This window comes from Vicugna pacos, chromosome 8 (genome assembly GCF_048564905.1).
Source record: "Vicugna pacos chromosome 8, VicPac4, whole genome shotgun sequence".
NCBI lineage: Eukaryota > Metazoa > Chordata > Mammalia > Artiodactyla > Camelidae > Vicugna > Vicugna pacos.
Window position 1 is genome coordinate 33,236,302 of NC_132994.1, and position 23,983 is coordinate 33,260,284.

Here is a 23,983-nt window from a genome sequence, read left to right on the forward strand (position 1 = left end):
AGTGGCCATTTGGTAAATGGAATGAAACTGTACAGTTTCCTTGTTGGTTTCTCCACAATTAAAACCCTTCTGTTAATGGTAAAAAGGGGCTTTGGGGTCTAAGAAATTGTCAGAATAAAACTAGAGAGACTTAATAGATTGCTAACTTTATTTTGCCAAGTAAGGACATTTTTAAAAAATTACCAAACCCTCACAACACATAACACTTTATAAAATAAACTTTAACACCAAAATAGTAGGAAGCAGACATTTTAGAATAAAGGGTGATCCTTTAAGTGGAATCATTTTAGCTTTATAAGTCCTTTCAGACATTTTCTCCTGTCACCACCATGAGTGGGTCGGAGCTTCATGCAGACTGGCACCTGGTTTAGAGCCGTTCTTCTCAAACACAAAGCCCATGGCTTGGGGAGCTATCTGGGAGCTGCTGGCCTGAAATAATTCCCACACATTTCCCCAAATATATGGGAGGTGGACTGAAGGAAGAGCTGTGGCCCGTTGTCCCCAGAAAAGAGACTCTCTGAGGCATGGGAATGAGCCCCACTTGCCACGTGCAGGACCCATATGTCGGCTAACTGTCCCCAAATATTTCTTCCTGCTCTGAGCTGTCTCTAAGTGTTAGGAGCATTGAAAATTGCCCTTTTCAGGAGACAGGAAAATTGCAAAGCTGGGTTCATTCCATGGAGTGAATTTCCATTTTTCCTGGCCCCAGAAATGCTGTGTCTGTCGGTAATTTTCATTCTTGGGTCACAGCTCCCAGGGGAGCAGGAGAAAGGCCAAATAGGAGAGAGAAGTTTTTAGTGTGTTTCTTCAGATCCTGGATTTGCTCCCTGGCTCTATAAACAGAAGGGCTGCCCTGCTCCAGACTTCCAGATGCAATTCCCAGACCCCAGCAACCACACAGGTAGCTGAGCAGGGAGACTTGCCCTGGACCAGCTCCGGGAGACACAATTCTGAAGCCGGTGTGCCCATGAGAAACAGGAAGCTCTCTTTGTTAGAAAAATAACCAGTGATAGAAGACTTTACTTCAAGAAATGGCTGAGTAAAAGCTTCTTTTATTAAAACCAATGACCCCCAAATAACTTTGACTCACCTTCCCCCCACCTACTGTGTCTATTTTCCAGCAGTTGGAAGAACTGTGGAGAACCAAAGGGATAGAGGATGAATTCATTACCAATTCTTCCGGAAGCTTTGTCTTTCTGCTGACCTGAAATAATTTCCATACATTTTCCTAAATATATGGGAGTTAATTGCCAATTTGCATTTTGGTTTGAGATTCAGATCTCAAGATGGAAACATAAGCTCTTTATTTCCAGAAAAATAAATGAAGGAAAACTTCTGAAGCTCATTTTCTAATGCCCGAAAGGCTCGTGGAAAACAACTCAATGGTCTTTCTTCTCTAGCAGACTCTTCAAAAACATCTTAGAGGAGAAGCTTTCCCTCGGGTTTGGGTTGCTTTATGTGATTTCAGTTCCATCAGAGGTTTTATTCTCCACCCCGCAGCCTTGCCAAGTCATTAATTCTTGAAAGAGTAACGGGATTTTTATTTTGCCTGATATGCCTGCTTGCAGCCAAATTTGACGTCAGTGCCTTTTGTAAGCAGGAAACTATGAATTAACACCCTGAATGATGAGTCCCCTTGTTGAGGCTCCGTTTGGGGAAAACTCTTCATGTCCTTTGCCACTAGCTTGCTCTCATTATTAATTTAAATGTCTCAGGAACATCATCTGCTTCTACTAAAATTAATGACAAATGAGTTCTGGAAAGTGACTTCAAGAGCCGCCCTCGTAAGAACAGTCAGGGGAAAGCTCAGTGTCTGAAACGCTAATTGAGATGCGAGGTTTAATAATGTGTGTTTAGCTATGACCCTAAAATCTGTTCGCCTTACAGCTTTCCCCATCTGGTGCAATTTGCTTTCTCCACTTGTAAAAATGCACACAACAGCGACAGCATGCATTGTGAGCCATGTTGCAACAATGAAGCCTCGTCTGTCACATGCTTCACTGAGAGAAACTTATTTCTCATCCTGTCTTTACCCCGCTTCCAACCTCTCATCACATTTTGCATTGGAGTTCTGCCCAAGCACCATGCCCCAGCCCAATCCCACTTTGGAGAAAGGAGATGATGGAGCCGTACCTTGTACCCGGGTTTCCGCCCTCTTTTCTTTGGGATCTTCACTGCTGGTAAAGAACCAGCTGAAGCAGAATAAAGGTTATGAACTGCCATCTTCATAGGTGTTGAGTGAAGTGGGGGTCGGCCTCTCTTTCTCCCCGGGATCCTCTGAGACTGCATGTCTGCTGGTGCCAGTCTTACAGAAGGAAGTGACAAATCGCTCACAGGCAGAAGAGGTGCTAAGAATTAGTCCAGACACAAAGCAAAACAAAAACAGAAGTGTTTGTTTGGTTTGCAAGGCAAACATGGATCCGGTTTGGTGATTTTGGCCATAACTACCCCTTACAGGAGGGGAAGACCAAATACAAGAAAGCCAGGCACCAGGACTTTTAAAGTCTGGCTCCTGGTATAATTTCAAGGAAAGTGAATTTCCACGGGACTACAGTGAGGTAGGGAAGATACGAGCTAGGTGGAGAGGACAATAGATTCCCAGCAACAAGCACAACTGACAGTGTACCAGCAATGAGACAACTTTATCTATCTGTGTCTCAGTTTCCCAGTTAGTTCAACTGTGAACTGAAGCAATAACAGTATTAAATAAACATAACCATTTTCTAACTCCTATCCCTTTGGTTGGGTAACAAATTGTTATGACCTTTTTTTCCCATGAAAGAAATTTAACAGCACAAATCCATTGTATTAAAGTTGATTACATCCCTCAATCAAAATGTGGACAGAGATTTGCTTACAAAGATGCTAATTTTGACACAATTCAGAACTGCAAAACTAAATGGATACAGCCCAATAACAAGCAATAGGGGAACTGTGAATATACCTACAGAATAAAACAATCAACTAGTCAAAAGCCTCTAAAAATACTCTTTTTAATGATATGATGTTGAGTGAAAAAGCATCACACAAACTTCACATAAAAGTTATCTCATCTATGCAAAAATTAATGTGGTGAAAAAGTGGAAAGAAATGTGCTAAAATGCCACCAATGGCAAAAATGGGAGGGCTATGGATAATTGTTCACCATGTATAAATCCTTTCCCCCAAGCACTATAATATTCTAAGCATTAAGAATACTGAGAATAAGCTTCTCAGGTAGAATTGGTTAAACCTTGCAGCAAGAGATAGTTGATCAACTCCAACCCAGAGAACACAGCTGTATCATGAGCTTAATGACCAGATTTCCTGGAATGTTCAGAAATGTGACAAGTGGGACAGAACTTTAGACTTTTATTCAGAGGTAATGTTAGGTGATAAAATTCACTTCTGGGCATTAGTGGTATCTAACAGTGGAAATGAGAGGCTCTTACTAAAAAGGCTGCAGAAAGAGATGGGAGAGATGATGGAAGCAATCCCCATACCCTGGTCTGGATAGCGCTGCAGGGACCACATTGCTTTGCACAGGAAGGAAAATATCAAATAGTAGAAATTCTTTAAAATATGACAGGGGAAATTTGGGGTATCATCTATAGAGATCACTTTGTTAATTCTCTAAATGTTAAGGTACTTTATCGATCATCTTGATTGTTCTTGGAAATATATCTAGTAAATATTGCTTTAAAGCATAAATTTATTTACTGACTGCATTGTTAACTATTTCAGATAGCTGGATGAGCTGTTGAGGACACCAATCTTCCCTGTTTTTGTCAGTTTAAAAAAATACTATATCTCATTGATTCTAAGATGGATATTTTTTCACACATTAACATCTTTGAATAAGGATATACCATAAAGAACTGTAAACATGTCAGAATTCCACAAAGAGCATTTTTTTCTTTCTTAGTGGTGCATGAAATAATGATATGTGATACAATTAAAGACATCCTGGTGTCAAGGATTCATGATCAATGCAGATAAACTCGTATGTAAACAAACAGGTAAATAAAGGACATCATTCAATTTCTAGATTTAGTGTTTCAACTGCATAGTGCCAACAAATACCCAAATATCTGTTTTCAAAAGAGACGCTTTTAAAAACATTGAAAAACCATAAATGTTTATTTAATAAGATTTTTGCAATGTGAAGCTTTATATGAGTCCCATTTTGAACTATCATGATCAAGTTTCTGCTTTTTCATTATTACTCTACCTTTGGACTTTGGAAACAGGAATTTTTCCTAGTCTAGGACATGTTTTTCTTCCTTTCTACTTAATTCTAGTGAGGAGGTTAGCAATGTATTCACTGACATCAAGATCAAAAGTCAACAACAGAAAACCCGCAATCAGAGAAGGCATTGAGTCTCTTTCCTCTCGTGGAAATGGGAGTCCTCTGGAAGGGTCACTTAGCTGCACCCCTTCCCTGGTGTATTGGGATACTCTGCTAAATGACATACTCCCTCACAAAGCCCTTCTTGTTGAATAGGTTTTGAAGAGTAAAGGAAGGGTAATAAACTAGTTAGCACATTACCCTAAGAATTTGTATCACTCAAAATTACACTTAAATATCCTCAAGTTTCTCAATATGTCAGAAATAATTTCCTAGGAAAATGTCATCTTTTAAACCGGATCTTTTGTTCTACTTCCCTCTCCCAAGTGGGAGGAAAAACCAGGACTTGTGCTATCTTCCACTTCCTTCTATAGAAGCACATCCATCTCAGGAGTATGAAGGACTTTTCCAGGTAACTACACCCTATCAATGAACTTCCTGCTCATGGAGAAACAGTGGAGTATTTTTAGTGGAATACTAAGTACCACAGTGGTTGGGAAGATACTTGGAGATAGAAAGTCTTCTCACAGTCTCCTCAGTTCACCACACCTGAGCGATTACATTTTCATCCATCAATCAGGAAGATGCTATTCTTCAATTTCTTGTTACAAATGAATCCAACTTTAAGTAATGGGGACAGAAAGCTTTTAAAAATTAAATAGGTTATTTTAACCATTGGGGAGTCTCAAAATATCTTCTTGGAATAATTTTAAAGAGTTGGGGGAAAGCATTTACAAAATGGTTCTTTCAATAACAGATCCAGACACGTTAGAAAAGATGGTGGCAAAAGTGCAGGGTCTCCAAATTCTCCCCTTCCAAAACTAAGACATGAATTTTAAAAAAGTAAAAATAGCAATAATCAATACTGAAAATAAAGAAAGGTCCCAATCTTGAAATGCAGTGGAAACAAAATAGATGGTTTCTAGGGAAAACATAACCATGGATGATACATAATCACAATTTATCAAATGTTTAAAGAAAAGGTCAAAACTAATAGCAAGGGAAAATATTCAAAGATACATTAAGAGGCTGTCATCATCTATGAAAAGCCTCTCTGAGTCGCAGAAAAATTTCTTTAAGAATAAACAACAACAATATCCTAAGGAAAATTAAATACTCAAGGGAAAAGGGAAAAAAATCTTCTATAAGCATTTAGTCAGAATAAATAGATCGTTTACAAAGGTTGAAAATAAATAAAAATCTGAGGAAACTATTTGCTGTATATGGAACTAATGAAAAGTTAATACAAAAACTCCTTAAAATTATTAAAATAAATATGAACACTCCAATAGAAAAATGGGCAAAGGACACAGAATTCACAAAACAGGTGGGGAGGGTGGCAGGGACGGTTGCAAAAGGAAAGAAGAAAAGAAAAGGAAGGAAGGAAGGAAAGAAGAGAGGGAGGAAGGAAAGGAGAGAGGAAGGAAGGGAGGGAGAAGAGGAAGAAAGAGCGAGAAATAAATGATCAGTGATTTCAAAAAAAGATCCTAAACTGCATTGGTAACCTCTCAAAAAGTAAATTGAGATATCATTTCTCACTTATCAGATTGATAAACATGAATAACCCTGATAATCCTTCACGCTGGGGAGGAGGCAGAGGAAATTCCCATTTACTGGTGGTAGAGGTAGAAATTGGCTAACTTTTCTGGAGGACAGTTTGAAAATCACTCACAAACTTTATAGGTGCACACTTCCTAATCTAACTCCTAAAGATGTATCCTAAGAAGATAATCTGCGAAGAACATAAAGATATATGGCCAAGGATATTCTTCAAACATTGTTTATAATAGTAAAATACTGAAAGCAATCAAAATGCCTTCTAAAACAACTTTAGTTTAGTAAATTATTTCACATTCATAAAATGGAATATTTTGTCATTTGTGTGTATATACATTTATACATGCATATATAAAGATTGCAAAATAGCATTTATAGTGTGATCCTATTCATATCTTTTTTACACATACAGATATAGATAAATCTGCATGTGTGTAGGCATAGAAAGAGGTCTAGGAAAGGTAACTATCAAAAATGCCAATGGTAGTCATCTCTGGGCAGAAAAATACTGAAAGATGTTTTTGCTTTCTTCTTTGTACTTTTTGCATTGTTTGAATTTTTTTTAAAACATAGGTAAAAAAACAGTATAAAGGGAAAAGCAAATCATGAGTGAATAATTCTCATTCTCTGGAAGTTTCTACTGGAAATTTGTGCTTCTTTAGATGGCCTTTTGTTTTCTTGTTTTCTAATGGTTTTAGCTTCTAAGCCACAGAACTTCACTGCTTTAACATCTTAAATAAATTTTTAACAAAAAGGCAAAAAGACTTTGTCACCAAAAATAACAGAGAAGGTTGTTTTAGAGCCAGGAAGAATGCCCATAAACAGATGGTGGACAAGGGTGTTTCTCTGGGACCTGAGAGAACCAGCTTACCACCCTCACCCTCCTTGATACCACCTCGCTCAGGCCCTTCCACCAAGGGACCTGTTGGCACCTAGGTTATTGCCCTTCTCACAAAGATTTCCACCCATCTCCAAAAACCTTCAAAGACCTCAAATGCTGTCTAAAGACATCCTCACCATGGACACAGAATATGATACAACCAACTATATAAATCATTTGAAAACTGTCAAAATCCTGAGGTATATATGATCCCTCTGAGTTTCTCTGCCTTCAGTTGTGAACTTCATTGAATACAGACTGTCTCAGTTCATCCAGATTTGGAAGCTGTGTTGGAGCAGAGCTTTGGTAAACATTAAAAGAGTCTGTCCCTAGAACAACTTAACATTCAAGTCTCTAAATCTCCAAGGTATAACCTTTAAGCAGTTGTCATATCCTGACAACATATTAAACCAAGTGATTAGCCACTGTTTACTAAGTCTCCCTCTTCTTAACAGAACAAGGCTTGGCTAGAAATATTACAGCTGAAACCAAAAGAAACTAAGATCTGGTCTATGAATTTGGGGATGACAGTTTACCTTTTAGTCTTGCAAATCTAATACATATAAATCAAGATCCTGGCTAATGGTGCTTCATCAAGGTAAAGAACAAGGAATTATCAAATTCAAAGCAAACACCAATCCCATGGGGCTATTGAGTCACCTAATTCAATCCTCAGGCATGTGTTCATGTATCTACTCATTCATTCACTCTTTCATGTATTAATTCATCCAATAAGCATCTGCTGAATATGCAGTGAATGCCAGGTATTGTGCATAGGCACTTGGGTTACAGAAGAGGAGAATAAACAAGACACATCTCCTAAGATATTCACTATGGAGGAGCAGACATATAAGGAGGCAATAATAATAAATGAGATAGATGGTGTAACAAAGGCTTCCTATGAAATGCTATGAGAACACCAAGAAGGAAAGAAATCAGTTCTTTAACAGGGTTAGAAATAGTGGAGGCAGGAGAAGCACAAAAACGTGACATCAGAGCTAGGATTTACCCAAGTGGAGCAAGCTAAATGCCCAGAGCTGGCAATAGAGCAGGTTCGTGCAGGGATGTTTGGCGGTACATGGAGAAGTGTTGGGCCAGCCAGACTAGAAGCAGGACCGTTGACTTTCTGTTGTTTCTAAAAGTACTGAGAGGAGGCAGTTACAAGGATCTCTAGCCATCTAATGGACTCGAGATCTTTTCCTTCTATTAACTGCATGGGATGGGTTCCTGACCTTGGTGTAACGCTCTTTCTCACTGTTATTTTAAAAGTACAACTGGAATCCTACTTTCTCTTGTTCTGGGGTACCGTGTTGAATTCACCATAAACCAGTCTCTAGTGTCATTCTCTTGCCAGCAGCCTTGTACACACCCTAAAACCCATGGCTCCTCAGGCTGCTTAAGTCTGTATGTGAGGTGGTTTCCAGCAATAAGGATGTGCCTTGGCATCTATCTAATTCAACCACTCTCCAAGGTGGTCCAAGCCCTCCTTCTTCAGAGATCTTTCTTTCTCCATGTGCTTCTCTCTCCCTTCTCTCGACTCCTTCCCCACCTGCACCACCAGTTGCTGTGGGCACTGATTAGATGATTATTCATATGGTTTTCTCATTGTTTCAGGCACATGAATGATTTCTGTACATTCCTGGAGGCCAGGGGCCATGTTTCTTTCATCTGTCATTCTGCTCTTCAGAGCACCTGGTGCAATGTTGCCCCTACAGAGTGCACCTGGCACTTGTGGCAAGACCATTTGCCATGGAGTCTGCCATCTCTCTTAGGCTAAGGGCCCACAGCTATGCTCTCATATGTTTTAATTTTGGATAGAAATAGATCAACTTAATAGAACACTTTGATGGTCAATGAAAAGAGAAGAAGGACATGAGAAGAGGGACAGCAACATAATCAGTTGAATGGAGAAAAGTAATTCCCTTAATATACATTTTTCTCCAATTCTGTCACAAAAATTGGGCCAACAGAAGCCAAAACCAACACTCACGTGGACTCACTCCTAGCATTCACTTTTTTCTCTCTGATACTATTTTCCACTTGAAATGAAACCAAAACTCCTCAGCTGATTCTGTATCTTGGGGACAGAGAAAGGTCAAAATCAGCGTGGAACATTTTATTATTACCAGACAAGGATGACTTTAAGAGTATCAGGGGTGGTGTTAAGAGGACAAAGAAACAAGCTGTAGCAATTTATGAATCAACAATTGTAATAATAACAACAATGGTAAGATAGTGAATTGAAATAATTGTCTGTGAAAGGTTATTCATGATACTCAGGAGACTAAGCTAAGGTGCACCAAACTCTAGATGTAATTGTTTTAATACAATAGAAGGGAGAATAGAATAAAGTATAATTTATTTTTGTTGATTTTAATAAGTATGAGAGGGCTTATCTACAGGTATTTTGTTCCATTAGTTGCATACTGATATGCCCTTGTCTTTCCATGTTTACGTACACAGGAGTGAGCACTAAGGTATTATAAATAAGCCAATTTCTTCCGGAAAAATAGGAATTGACCTAGGAATGAAAGGACTGGTCAGCCCCAGTTGTCCCACAAAATAACCAGGTAGAAAGTGGGTTCAACAGAATGTTTAAAGGTGATGAATAATTTAAATGTCTTTAGGGGAGTTTTAATGTGTAGACTTATACCCTCAACCCCTGGAGATGAAGCTTCTAGACATGCCTAGTAAGTATATGGAGACTCCGAGACACACATGTCTCCTTCTCCACAGCCAGAACTCCCCACTTTGCTACTGGGTAGATGCAGGGGCTTCCTGCCTCTGGTAACAGGCTGTCGTCAGCTGTGAGGGAAAATTCTAAAGCCTGTCACATCCATTCCACCCTTGGCTGAACTTACAAAAGCCTCTCCCTCCCTAAAACTAGAACCTTCCCTGCATCCAGTAAGGGTGCAGCAGCCAGGGTGATAGAGAGCCAAAATTCATATACTTAAGGGGAAGGAGGAAAGATGCATGAAACAACAGCAGAGAATATGTACCTCTAAGCGGGAGAGCACCCAGTTCTGGCTCTGCTCCTAAGCAGAAGAGAAATAGAGACTGGTCACTTAACCTCTCTGGGCTTCTGCCCCCCTCACCTGTGCAGGTTTAGATCTCTAAGCTTTCTGGGGAGCAAAGTGGACAGATTCAGGCAGCTGGGAGACAATAAGCCTTTGTTCAATCCAGACAGTTTCTTCCAAGAAACATCAGAAAGAAGAGCACCAAGCCCCTGTGTCCCTTGCCCCACAGGACAACACACAAGCAAGGGACAGGATGGCTGCACCCGGCTGCTCAGGAGCCACCGAGCAGCAAGATGTAGTTTCAGAGGCAGCAGCTGAACCCGAATGCAGAGCCAGGCCTCAAAGCTGCTCAGCACCCAGGAGGCAGTGAGAGGCTGTCCCACAGCAGCCTCTGGGCAGAGAGGGAGGCAGCAGCTCCTTGCAGGCCTCTCACGTGCTTCTGGTCTGAGAGGATCGCAGGGCTTCTGCCAAGACTAACATCAGCTTGGCCAAGCCTTGCCTGGTGGTCTCTGTGGAGATATGCCAAGTTCCTGGGGTGCCCTGACCGAGCCAGCCTACACACTCCTCTCCTGCCTTCAAGAAGCTAATCACTGAGGAGGAGAGAAGAGATATTTGTAGTGAAGTGGCAGGACGACAACTTGAATCCTAAGAATGAGGACCAAAGGGCCCATGACGCGCAGAGAGAAGAGGTCTGTGGGGCCAAGATACTGGGGGCCACGTAACAGCTAAGGGGAAGTCAGCATTTGGGGCCTGCCAGTCCCGCTCCCCACCCACCTCAGGTCCTTGCAGCTAGCACTCCCTGAGGGATCCTGGGCACCTTCCCCTTTGCTACTGACCTGAGAGGATTTCCAAGCTGGAGGGGTCCCCTGAGGCAGCCCCTAGAGTTGCCCCATTACCTACTCCTAGCTCATTCCCTGTGGCTTTCATGGGCTTGAACATAATGGTGAAACTGACCTGCTCCCGGTCTGATGGAAAGGTAGGAGAACTCAAGGTGAGTGAGGGAATCACAGCAGGTCTCCTCAAAAGCCTCGAGGGAGGTGCCCTCACTTACAGTTTTCTCTAAGGCCAGAGTCAGAGGAGTGATGTTACTGGACCCCTGCTCAGCTTTTCAAGAGAGGAATCTATCATTTCTGCAAAAGCTATCAGCTTCTGCCTGAAATGTGAGGCCTTTTCCCTGGGCTGGATGAAAAGGAGTCACCTTCAAAGACTTGTGTTCCTCAAAAAGGTGGCTTTCCAGAGGCTCCTTCCCAACAACCCTGCCTGGATAGAATGTTTCTGTTCTACATCTTCCTCTGTGGCTGTGACTGAACAACTTCCACCATAGCACCTCCAACATGTCATTCCATTTGTTTGTATGCTTGTCTGTCTCTCCCAGTACATTTGAGCTCTTTGAAAGAGGCACTATGTCTTGATAGACAAGTATCCCACCTAATTTAGCATCTGGCCCAACCTAGGGACTTAACAAATATTTACTGAATAAATGATGGATGAATGATCTCAACCTAGCCCCTCTTCCAGGACTCCCTCCCCTCCCCAGCACTGAAGCAGCAGGATCGGCTCAAGACACTTTCTACCACCAGGCTCAGAACTCCACCCTATGACAGCCACTTTCCTACAAGGCCACCCCAGCAAGACACAGTGCACCACATGCTGCCAGGGCCTTCACCTCCTTCATCTGTATTAATTTTCATGACTCTGTGAGCTAAGTATTACTGTCCATGGATTCACAGGTGAGGAGCTGAGGCGCAGAAATATTGCATGAGACCACCCATTAGTGGGCAGAACTCAGATTCCATCCCAGGGCTCTTAGCACAAATCCCTACAGCTGCCTCCTGGAGTCAGCTCCGGGTAGCATGCTGGAAGCTGGCAACAGAGGGATAGGAGGGAACCCTGACCCTTCAAGGCACATCTCCACGTCTCTGTAGGAAGTAAAGAGGTGGCACTAACCCTAGGGGAAACTTAGGGGGTATAAGGCAATCCAGTCAACTCACTGAGCATGTGAAGACTGGATGGATACAGGAGCACCCTTGTCAGGCCAGTGCCTGTGACATACTGACTGATCCAAATCACTTGGTCTCTGAACTCAGTCTACAGTGTAAGGAAAGGCACTTTTTAGGGTAGCTACAAGTATTTCTCTTTTTTTTTGCAAACCACGATTTCCTGTTTTGTTCTCTATTTATACTTTACATTTAAGTTTTGAGAAAGCACTGGTGGTTTGGTGTTTTGGTTGTTTCTAGCTCAATCTTTATCAACAAAGCAAACTTTCTTTTCAAAATGATTTTTTGAAATGTAAGCCAGCCATAGAGCTAGATTCCTTTAAAACGCTTCGTTAGGAAAAGTTCTTAGAGCTTTAACAATGAAACAATTAGATTCAAATAAGATGAATCATAACTTTCTGAATCAATGCCTAACAGAGTAGGAATCCATTCAGCAGTCCTGGGGATCGTGAATTTTTCAAGGATTTCACACAAGGCTGTTTTAGACAACACCCTTTTCAACACAAATGTTCTCACACAATTTTCAGGCACATAGTTGTTCAGACTGAAATATAAAAATGTGCAATTGTGATATCTGAATTATGATACTCTTTGCAAAACACTGAAGTACCCAAGACACTCTGTTAATGGTATGTAATGAGATTTATCAACTCAATGTTTGCCCTCGAAGAACTCACTGTCTAAGAAAGATATACACCTTGGCCCCACATAGGTAAGATACAGTAATCAGCAGAAAACAAACATGAGAACAACCTAGGAATCAGTGCCCTTACCTCTCATGCAAGTTAAGGAGAGATGAGATTTAGAGGTGAAAAGTGAAAACAGCAAGTGCCTGGTTATCTTGAAACTGATTTTGGTTCTTTGTGTTTGGTAGCGGAAAGCTTTGCTTCCCCAATAGACAAGAATCATATTTCTGTGATCGAGGGACCAGTAGGAGGAGCCGTAGTCAGGGGCCATCGAGCAAGGATCAGTAGAGACGGCTTGGAGTGGGAAAGTAAGGACAAGAGCAATGTAACTCTCAGGTATCAGTGTCCTGACCTGTCAAATGGAGACACCAGTACTTGCCAGGGTCACATCACCAGACTGCCTTGAGAATCCATGAGAAAAGCCCATCCTAATCTGTTAAGCTGTTTGTGATATAAATTGCTGCTGTTCCCAGACAAATAATTCTTTTCTTTTGTTTCTCTGCAAAGAACAGAATTGATGGGAACTCTATTTCCTGACTAACTTGTCTTCAGAGCCCCCAAAGACCACACATAACAAAATCATTTTTTATTATTTACCATGCTAAAGAAATACCCCCAGATACATCCAGAGAATGTCATGCTCCTCATCTTCTCCTGGAGAGCATCACATTAGTCTTGTCTCTGGGCTAGGTTATACCTGCCTTATGGGGGTGAAGCTGCTACTGACACCCTGGCATCGCGGGGACTCAGAGCTCAACATAAAGCTGTAAGCCTGGAGGAAGGTGGGGTCCCTGGTGCCTGGCACTGTCACCAACCATCATCTGTACATGCACACTGCACACTGGTTCACTCTCCCCCTTATTTCACAAAGAAGAATCCCAGGGTCTTAAAGCAGAACGCAAACCATTACCAGGTCTGGGACTAGAATGAATGAAGGAAAGGGGGCTGGAACGAGGAGTACAGGGAAATTTCCCTGGTGGTTGTTTGTTTTTGATTTTGTTTTCCTAACTTAGAGGAAGGAAAACAAAGGGCAGTCCTAATTTGATTCTGATCACTCAGTTGTCCTGTTAGGTGTAGTTGCAGCATCATCCCACCAGGAACACGGTAGACTGGTCACTACTTCTCAAACCAGTGTCTGCAGTGGCCACCCGAACACAGCCTGGTGGCCCCACAGTTAACAGTACTACAAGATCAGGGCCAAAAAAGCAACTTATTGCCCTCAAAAGGGAAGTGCTGGTCAGAAATGGATTCTTCTCACCCTTATTTATCTCTTCAGTGATTCAATGAATAGTTTTCTGGGCACCTATTGTGTGCCAGACCCTGTGCAGAGCCCACTGGAGAAATGAAGATGAACCCAGAATGACTCCTTTCCCAGAGACTCTCAGGAGGACAGAAGGAAGAAGAGCAACTACAGGTCATCACGTCTCCTCAAGTCCCAGCCCATCCCCACCACAGACATGCACACACACAAACATACACACACAAGCCTCCTTCCAAGGGTGTCCCATTGGCATGTTGTGGTGTGCAGAGCACAGCCCATTTCTCAGTCTTGGTCTCCTAGGATGGTTTTGAGCCTGGTGACAGTCGCAGGTCACTGAAGAAGGAGAAGCAGTCACAGCACACACTCAGTCCAGATAAGGAGTGGTGGCCAATAACCACCCACACAAAGCCTCAGTAGACCAGGCTGGCAGCCCACAGCAGAACAGCCAGGTTTATGTTCAGGTCTTCCCCTGCTCCCTCTTCCCTCAGTACATGCCACCCTGGAGCACGGGTTTCCCAGTCCCTCCAGCTCTTGTTAGCTGCTTCCCTCACACCTCTGCCCCCGATGCTGCAGGCACTGTCCCTGGTAGACACTGTTACACAGAGGGCTCAGCTCACAGGACCAAAAAGGCAACAGTAGATCAATAAATAAATGAACTAAAGAAGCATATATACATATGCATACATTATTTTGTTAAATTCTCACCAATTCCCACCAATCTTGGTATTGTTATATATCTGCATTACACAAAGAGTCTGTCAAATCTACACAGATGATAGCCTGGAGAGACTCTGTGTCTTGTGCCAGACACAGCCTCTCTCTGCCAGTACCTGGCTAGCAAGATGTTAGCTGCTGAGACCCAAGGCGGTTGTCCCCCAGGGCTTTTGTTTCTGGTTGGAGCTGGGGTAGGAGATGTTACATTTAAAAATATCTGAGCACACAGGGAACTATATTCAATATCTGTAACTTATGGTGAAAAAGAATATGAAAATGAATATATGTATGTTCATGTATGACGCATTAGGCTGTATAACAGAAATTGACACAACATTGTACATTGTAAACTGACTATTCTTCAATTAAATATATATATATATATGCCAAAAAAAGAAACACAAAAGAAAAAAAAATGTCTGAGCAAAATCTCAGAATCTGGAAGCCTTGCACACAACCTGAGAGAAGTCAACAATGTTATTGCCACTGTATCTGGGCTGGTTAAAGCTTATGTGACCTCCTGGGGCCCTGCATGGAGTCAATCCTCAGCAAATATGATTTGATTGACTCATAAAAAGAAAGAGAGGGAAGCGAGCATACAATGACACAATTGCAGCCTTCTACTGCTTGGTTGTGAAAGAAAAGGTCAAAAAAGGAAAAAATAATGACTCTTTCATCCTGGACCCTCTCCAGTGGGTTAGCAGTCAGCAAATAGGGGCTTCCTAGATAATTTTCCAGATCTCCCCTTCTCAGGGGTCTCCTGAGGCCATGCAACATCAGTTAAATCAATTCTTAATTAGCTTTCAAAGTTTACCTTTTGAAAATCCATACCTCTATGAATATTTATTGAACACTTAATACTTCCTCAGTGCAAGGCACATGTGCCAGGCCCTGGAGAAACAAAGGGCCATCAGGACAAGCATACAAATAAAAAAGTGCCTGCAGCAGCAGGCGTGCCTGGTCTAGGACAAAGCTTGCACACTTAACTGCAGGAGGCAAGCAGAAAAGTCTCAGCAGAGGTCAAAGCACAGAAGGAGCTGAGAGCGACAAAAAGCACTTAAGAATACAGGGATGTGCTATTGCGTTGATTTCTATTTTTCAGAGCAAGAAGAACAAGGATGGAATTAGCCTATTGCTTAAAGCAGGCGAGAGAGTTCGCAAGTTGACAGTGAGATGCCAGAATGGCTCAGAGACTATTTGTTTCTGCTTAGTATGGAAAGGGGAAGGATCTCAAAGTGGAGGGGGCAGAAAACAGGATGAGAGGGGACCGCTGCCCAATGTAGGGGGCAGAAGTGTTGATAACTGTTTACCACTTCAGTGAGCTCAAATCTCTCCAGGTTCAGACAAACCCTCCTCCAGGGCAACAAAAATTTACATACAAGGTCTCAGAGCTGCTGTTGGAAATCGTTGAGGAACCATGGAAAGGAGAGAAGTGCTAGAAGAGCAGAGGGGCGTGTTTTATCCCAATTTCCAAACAGGCTGGATTCTGGACGTGAATAATCCATTACAGAACTGACACTAAACAAATGGGTGAGCTCTTATAAGGAATGTGATCGTCACTAACATTGGAACATTGGCTCTCTACGAGCAAGTTCCCTTAAAGTTTAAGGCTTAACCTAACTAGATTTATTGGGGGTGGGGGATGGATTAGGTTGGAAATCAGGAATGCTATAACCGTGGGCTGTCTTGATTACCACAAAGTATTTGACAAAATTTCCCAATATTATTTCATGGATCAGATAGTAAATGTGAGTGGAAGGATAATACTTTGGGGCAGAATCATAATTAATGAGACACCACCCAGGTTCCAAGTTGCATGACTAATGACAGCACCAATCTGCAGGTTGTCTCTAGTGACATGCCACAGGCCTCTAGTTTTAGTTATATTCTCTTGGATGACATGGATGAAGATTTGGAAGCAGGCCTACCAAATAAGCAAATGACAGAAGTCTGGGAGGAATGGCTAATTATACAGATTACAGAATTAAGATTCAAAAAAAATTTTTTTAGCCTGGGAGACAAAACCAATCAACTAATGTTTTTTTAAAAAATGAAATACTTAAAATCCTCATTCACAGATGTACAGGAGAGACTTGACAGGCAAAGCTTCCTGTGTGAAAAAGATCTAGGAATTTTAGTTAACAAGAAGTCTTATTTAGATTATGGTGCAGGCTATTTTATCAAAAAGCTCTCAGGGTTATGTACAGCATCCAAATCAAGGGAAACAACCCCACTGTCTTCAGAACATCTGGAGTTTCACACTTGTTTCTGGGGGCAGAAATTAAAGCAAATATTAAACCCAAAAGGAGTGGAGAACAGCATATGGAAACTTTCCCTTGTGGAGCAGTTGAAATAATTGAGGCCCGTTGGCTTGGGGAAGAGATGGACTATTCCACACAGCACAAGGCAAAACCAGGATCTAGCAGCAGACAGCCTCCAAAATGGCCCCAATGATCTCCAACTCCACTCTCACACTGTGTCAAGAATTTAAAGTAAATTACTAATGAAAATGTTGATTACTCAGAATTCTCACGATCTAAGACCCAGTATAACTCAAAAGTGGGAAAGCAGTAGTTAATGTGCTTCCTTACATCAGCAGCAAGGAGAACTAAGTGAGATGTTGTGTATTACAGCCAGTATGTATTTATTCTATAGGACAGGAAGCCCCTGCACATACGTGAAACACAGAACCAGTAACTGGGAATCGTACGAGACAGACAAATACTTAACACACGCTGAACAAGTGCAGGACATTGGGTTTCTCCTCACGGCTTCTGGGTGTGTGTCTTTCTCACTGTGAATCACCTATTATTTCTGCTTTCGACTCTTTGTAGGATGAGTTGCATCTTTCTATCTGGGGCAAATCCCAAAGTCTAAGAAGCCCAGCCAAGTAAGGACACTAGAGACTATTAAAATAAGAAGGTCAGTTTAGGAAAAGAAAAACATTTTATCCATCCTGAACATCAGCCTCTTTTCCTCTGGTCTTATTATCAGTCTCTTGTTATATTTCATACTAGATTTTCAAGAAATATCTTTGCCACGAGACCTGAGGGGCAGAGGTAATCAGTTAAGATGAAACCAAAGATGAGATCACAGCAGAGTGACTGGCAAAAGGAAGGTGCTCCACAGACGCTATTGGAGTCGTTCATACTGGGTTGGATTGAACAGAACAGATTTTAATTGAAGTGCTCAGGATGAGGCATTTAATAAACTTTCATCCAATTGAACTGGACTGGCAAAATAAATCATAGGAAATCCATATGTATCCCGGAACACAGTGCAGTCTTCAGAAAGACTAATTCCCTGGTCCCAGAGCAGCCCAGACGGGCTCATTCAGGCATCTCTCTGTGTGCTAACAGGGAAATGTCTCTAGGATTTATTATTCCATTAGAAAATAACAGTAAGAAGTAGCCAAAGAGGCTGTACACTTACCTCAATTTTATGTTACTCAAATTGTATACAAGAAAAAGCATATATATACTTTTTAGAGCACATTTTGTTTAGTTTATTATTTAAAATCTACTCGAGTACACCAAACAAATGGTTGAACACTTTAACCCTATTCTTCGATAACCTAGTTGAATAGAATATTAGTTTCCTAGCACTGTCATAATTAATAACCACAAACCTGTTGGCTTAGAATAATAGAATTTATTTTCTCACAGTTCAGGAGGACAGAAGTCTAAAATTAAGGTGTCAAGCAGGGTTTGATTCCTTCTTGGAGCCCTGAGGGAGAATCTGAGAGTCTGCTCCTTGCCTCTTTCCTGGATTCTGGTGGTTGCCAGCAACTATATAACTTCAATCTTTTTCTCTATTGTCACATGGTCTTCAACCCTCTCTGTGTGTCTCTGTATCTCCACATGGCCTTCTTATAATGCACTAGTCACTGGATTTACAACCCATCCTAATCCAGTATGATATTATCTCAATTTATTTAATCTGCAAATTTCCAAATAACATCACATTTTGAGGTTCTGGATGGACATCAGATTTGGGGGGGGACATCATCCAGCCCCATACAAGTAGTATGCATCAACTTTCATTTAGGGGAAATACTGTCTTTATCTTACCAGCTATGGTGGTGTGTTAACTAGAACAGGAATTTCTATAGAAGTCTTTTGCTATAATTTGAGGCATTTTTCTTCCTACATCCCCTGGAAAGATGAAGCAAATCCGACAGCCCTTCTTATAATTTAACCATATTTTTTCATCTTCAAGCTAACTTGTGCAAGTGACTTTTTCCAATTAAATTTATATTTTACAAATAAAAATATTTTTTTAATTGAGATGCAATTTACACATAGTGAAATGCACAGGTCTTAAAGGTACATGGTAACAAGTTTTGACAAATGTATACACCAATGTAATTCATATCCCAATTAGAATATAGAATATTTTCTTCACTGCAGAAAGTTCCTTTATGCCTCTTTTCAGCCAACCTCATTGCTCCAAAGCCATCTGCTATTCTGATTTCTATCGCCATAGATTAGTTTTGTCTGTTCTTTAGTTTCATATAAATTGAATTATACAATATGTATTCTTTTGCATCTGGCTTCATTAGTTCATAAACATATTTTTGCATAAATCAGTAATCAATTTATTTTTATTGCTTACTAGTATCCCGCTGTGTGAATATACCACAATCTGTTAATCCATTCACCTGTTTTATCGTTAGACATTTGGAATGTTTCCAGTTTTAAGCTATTTTAAACAAATCTGCTAGAAACATTCATATACAAGTCCTTTGTGGACGTATGTTTTCATTTTCTAAGGCAAATACCTAGGAGTGGAATCTCTGGGTCATAGGATAGGTTTATGTTTAACTTTATAAGGAACTGCCAAACAGTTTTCCAATGGTGGCACCATCTTTCACCCTCTTCATGTGAAAGAGGGACAGCTGATCCATATCCTCACCAATACAGTGCTGTCAGTCTTTCATTTTAGCTATTCTAGTGAGTGGAATTTAATTTGCATTTCCTAGATGAGGAGAGGCTGAGCACCTTTCTTTTGTGTGTATTGGCCGTTCATGTACCTTCTGCTTAAAGTAACTGTTCAAGTATTTGCCCAAATATTTATTGGGTTGTTTGCCTTTTTTAAATTATTCAGCTGTAGGAGTTCTATATATATTTTGGATACAAGTCCTTTGTCAAATATCTGTACAACAAAACTTTTCTCCCAGTTCGTGGCTTGCCTGTTCTAGTGTCTTTTACAAGCAGAAGTTTTGTTTTGGTTTTTTTTTTTTCAGTGAAGTCCAATATAGCAATCTCTTGTTGAATCATGGGGTTTTGTGCCCTCTCTAAGAAATTTTTTCCCACCCCAAGATCATGAAGATATCCTCCTGTTTTCTCCTAATTTAGAAGCTTTGTGATTTTACTTATTACAGTTTAAGGTCTACGATTCATCTCAAATTAATTACTGTGTTCGGTGTGAGGTAAGGTTCAGGATTCATGCTTCTCACACATAGATATCCAGTCATCCCCAACACAATTTATTGAAAAGACTTTATCTCTCCATTGAATTGCTTGGTGCCTTTGTCAAAAATCAATTAACCATGTGAGTTTGAGTCTATTCCTGGATCAGGTATTCTATTTCATTAACATATTCGTCTGTTCTTATGCCAATGCCAAATTCGTTGGTCACTATAACGTTACAGTAAGTCTTAAAATCAGGTAATGTGAGTCTTCCAACTTTATTTTCCTTTTTCAAGGTTCTTTCATAATTTACATTTGAATTTCTACATAAGTACCAAAAACTTGCTGGCATTTTGATTGGGACTGCATTGATCTGTAAATCAGTTTGGGGAGAACTGAAATTTTACCGCTTTGGAGTCTTACAACCCTTACACACAGTGTATCTCTCCATTTATTTATGACTTCTTTGGTTTTTCCTCAGAAATGTGTTTGTAGATTTTGGTGTTGATATCATGCATATATTTTGTTAAATTTATCATTAAGTATATTTTGGGTTTTGATGCTATTGGAATGGTTCATTTTCCAACTTTTACATAGAAATATAATTGATTTTTGTACATCGACCTTGTATACTACTAGTAAACTACTTCTAAATAACCAGATTTAGTAAGTTTTTTATATTCCTTTAGACTTTCTATATTCACAGTCCTATCTGTGAATTAAAATATTTGTATTTTTTTCTTTCCAATCTTTTTGCTTTTTAATTTAAAATTTTCTTTTTCTTGCCTTGTTATAGTGGCTGGAACTTCCAGGATAATGCTGCACATAAATAGCGAAAGAGGATAGCCTGGCTTGTTCCTGATCTCAGAGGGAAAATTTTTTATTATATTATCTTTAAGCGTGGTGTTATCATAAGGTATTTAAAGATGCCTTTTATCAGATTAAGAAGGTTTCTTCTATTCCTAGCTTCTTAACAATTTTATTTTGTTTTTGTAAATCAAGAATGGGCATTGAATTTTGCAAAATGCTTTGTCACCATCTATTGAGATGATCATATAATTTCTATTTTTTATTCTGTTATTGTGAGAGATATTGGCTTATAATTTTATTTTCTTATAATATCCTTGTGAAGGTTGGTGACCGGGTTTATGCTGATCTCAAAAACAAGATGGGAAGTGTTCTCTCCTCCTCTACTTTCTCAAAGAGCTTGTGTAAGACTGGTATTATTTCTCCTTTAAATATTTGATAGAATTCACCAGTAAAGTCATTTGAGTTTGAAGTTCTATTTGTGGGAAAGTTTTGAATTATAAATTCAATTTCTTTAAAAGATAGAGGACTATTTTTGGTTTTCTATTTCATCTTGTCTTAGATTTGGTAAATTATGTTTTTCAAAGAGATTTTTTGTTCGTGGCTTTATTAGCATAAATTATTCATAATAATTCCTTATTATCATTTTAATATTTTTAGTATCTATATGTGCATTTTTCCTTCTTTTTCTTGATCAATCTTCTTAGAGAGTATCAAATTTATTAATCTTCTCAATGGACCAATTTTGTCTTTGTTGGTATTTCTCTACTGTTTTTCAGTCCATTCATTTTTGCTTTTAACTTGATTGCTTCCTTCCTTCTACTTAGTATGAGTTTAATTTTCTCTTCTTTTTCTAGCTTTGTAAGTTGGAAGTTTAAATAACTGATTTTAGGCCTTTCTTCTTTTTCTAATATGAATATTTAACACAATAAATTCCTCTCTAAGCATTGCTTTAGCTACATCCAACAAATTTTAGTATGTTGAATTTTTTTCTTTCATTTTCTATCAGTTCAAAACATTTTATAATTTCCCTTATAAATTTCTCCTTTAACACAATGGTTATTTGGTGGTTTGTTTTTAATTTCATGTATTTAGGATTTTCCTGATAAGTTTCTGTTACTGACTTTTAAAACATTCTGTGTGACCTCAGTCCTTTGGAATTTATTGAGATTTATGGACCAATTTTTGGTCTATCTTGGTGAATGTTCCATGTGTAGTTGAAAAGAATGATTATTCTGCAGTTGTAGGGTATAGTGTTCTATAAATACTAATTAGGTTAATTTGATTGACAGTGGTATTCAAATGCTCTATATTTTTACAATTCTTTGTCTAGTTGTTTTACCAATTACAGAAAGTACAGTATTAAAATCTGCAACTCTAACTGTGAATTTTTTCATTTGACTCTGTACTTCTGACAGATTTTACTACATACATTTTGAAGCTGTTATTGAGGTGCAAATACATTTAAGATTTTAATGTCTTCTTAATGATTTGACTGCTTTATCATTATGAATATCTCTATTTCTGATAAAACTGCTTGGCTTTAAGTCTACTTTGTATGATATTAATATGTCACTCCATCTTTCTTATGATTAATGTTTGCATGTTTAGCTTTTATTGATCTTTTACTTGCAATCTAACTTCAATTGTATATTTAAAATATGTCTCTTGTAGCCAGTTTTCTAGGTTTTGTTTTTATTATCCAGTCTGATCATCACTGCCTGATTGAAGTGTTTGGTCCATTTATAATTAATGTAATTATTGAGAAAGTTGACTTTGGGTCTACCATCTTACTATTTGTTTACTACATGTCCTTCATTTCTCTTTTCCTGACTTTGTTATTTCCTGAATTTTTTTTAGAATTTCATTTTACCTCTGCTTTTGGCTTTTTAGCTAGACATCATTGCTTTCTTTCTTAGCTGTGTTCAAGTTTACTTATTCATTGTTCTTCAATGGCTAATCTGTTGTTAAACCCATCCAGTCATTTTTTTATGTCTTGTACTTTATTTCTCAGTTCTAGAATTTCAATTTCCACTTGTTTTTATTTTAGAGTTTTCATTTCTCTCCCGAAATATTCAGCTCTTTTCTTTAAATTATTTAACATATATATAATCATTGATTTAAAGTACTTATCTGATAATTCCAATACCTGGGCCATCCAGGGATATGTTCCTATTGCCTGTATTTTTTCTCAATCATAAGTAATTTTTTCCTGCTTCTTTACATCTCTCTCTCTCTCTCTTTATATATATATATATATATACACATAATAAATTGTATATCCAGAAATTGTGTATAGGAAAATAGTGGAGAATGGAAAATAATGGTTTTGCTTAGTTTTGTTTATTTCCCAGATTGCAAACCCTTTCCTCTGCCAGGTGGCTATTCAGATTTACTTAGAATTGAGTTAAAATGGTGTTAAGCTGCAGCTCTATCTAGGTTGAGTTCACCTAAATTTATTTAGATTAATTTGCCCAACTCCCAACCAGTCTCCTCTATTTTTGTTTACCTTTGAATTCAACTCTTGCAGGGCCCACCAGAATCTAAAAACCAGGAGAATATTTGAAACTACATGGTTTTTCTCTGCCTACAAGCCCCTCCTCCACTGGTGCTGTCTCAAAAAATTCAGAAAGGGGGAGATAACAACACTGGTTTTTTTGTGTTCCATGTATGTATTTTAGTGCCACATTAATTTATTGCTTCCCAGCAACAAACCCATGTTTCTTCATCATGTTCTGTGATACTGGAGCTAGATTCTACAGACTGTATTTCTCCTTTGCCATTTGGCTTGATTTTAGGCTCTGTCAACAGAGGGCATTGGAGAGACATTTCAAATCTGGAAGAGAAAAGAAGGGACTTTGTCTTCTTCCAGTGTTTCGTTTTACATGGTGGCAAGTGGGTCAGTATGCAGAAGCCTTGGCAGTGTTCCTAGAGAGAAGGATGTTTTTTGGGTTCAGCAGCAAGCTGTCTCCACCACATGTCAACACGCTGTTTCCACAGACAGAGGTCTGACCCTCAGTCTTACAGAGCCCCCTTCCTCTGAGTTTCTAAGTTCCTTCATTATTCACTTTTCCTTCAGCTTTAGGAATAGTTACTGCTCTCTGAAGTTACTACTTTAGAGTTCTTCTTTACCTCTTTCAATAATTAGCTGCCTTTTACCTAGTTAGCAACTCTTTATGTTAAATCTTTCCTATTCAAATTGTTAGTGTGATTTATGTCTCTGACTGAACCCAAGGATCTTTCAGCACTTCCTACCAGCACACACTGTTACATAAAGTCCAAGTGATTTCTCCCTGTAAACTCTCTCTGTCTTTTACAAGTCCACG

The 23,983-nt window shown here is 39.5% G+C and overlaps 1 protein-coding gene across 1 annotated transcript in view; it reads right to left on the bottom strand.

Moving 5' to 3' along the window:
- SCML4 (Scm polycomb group protein like 4) overlaps positions 1 to 23,983 on the bottom strand; it is a 114,769-nt gene that overhangs the window by 50,095 nt on the left and 40,691 nt on the right. The window contains exon 3 of the mRNA XM_072966297.1: positions 2,134 to 2,348. Coding sequence (XP_072822398.1) covers positions 2,134 to 2,289 — 156 coding nt within the window. The 5' untranslated portion in view covers positions 2,290 to 2,348. The remainder of the gene's footprint in view (positions 1 to 2,133; positions 2,349 to 23,983) is intronic.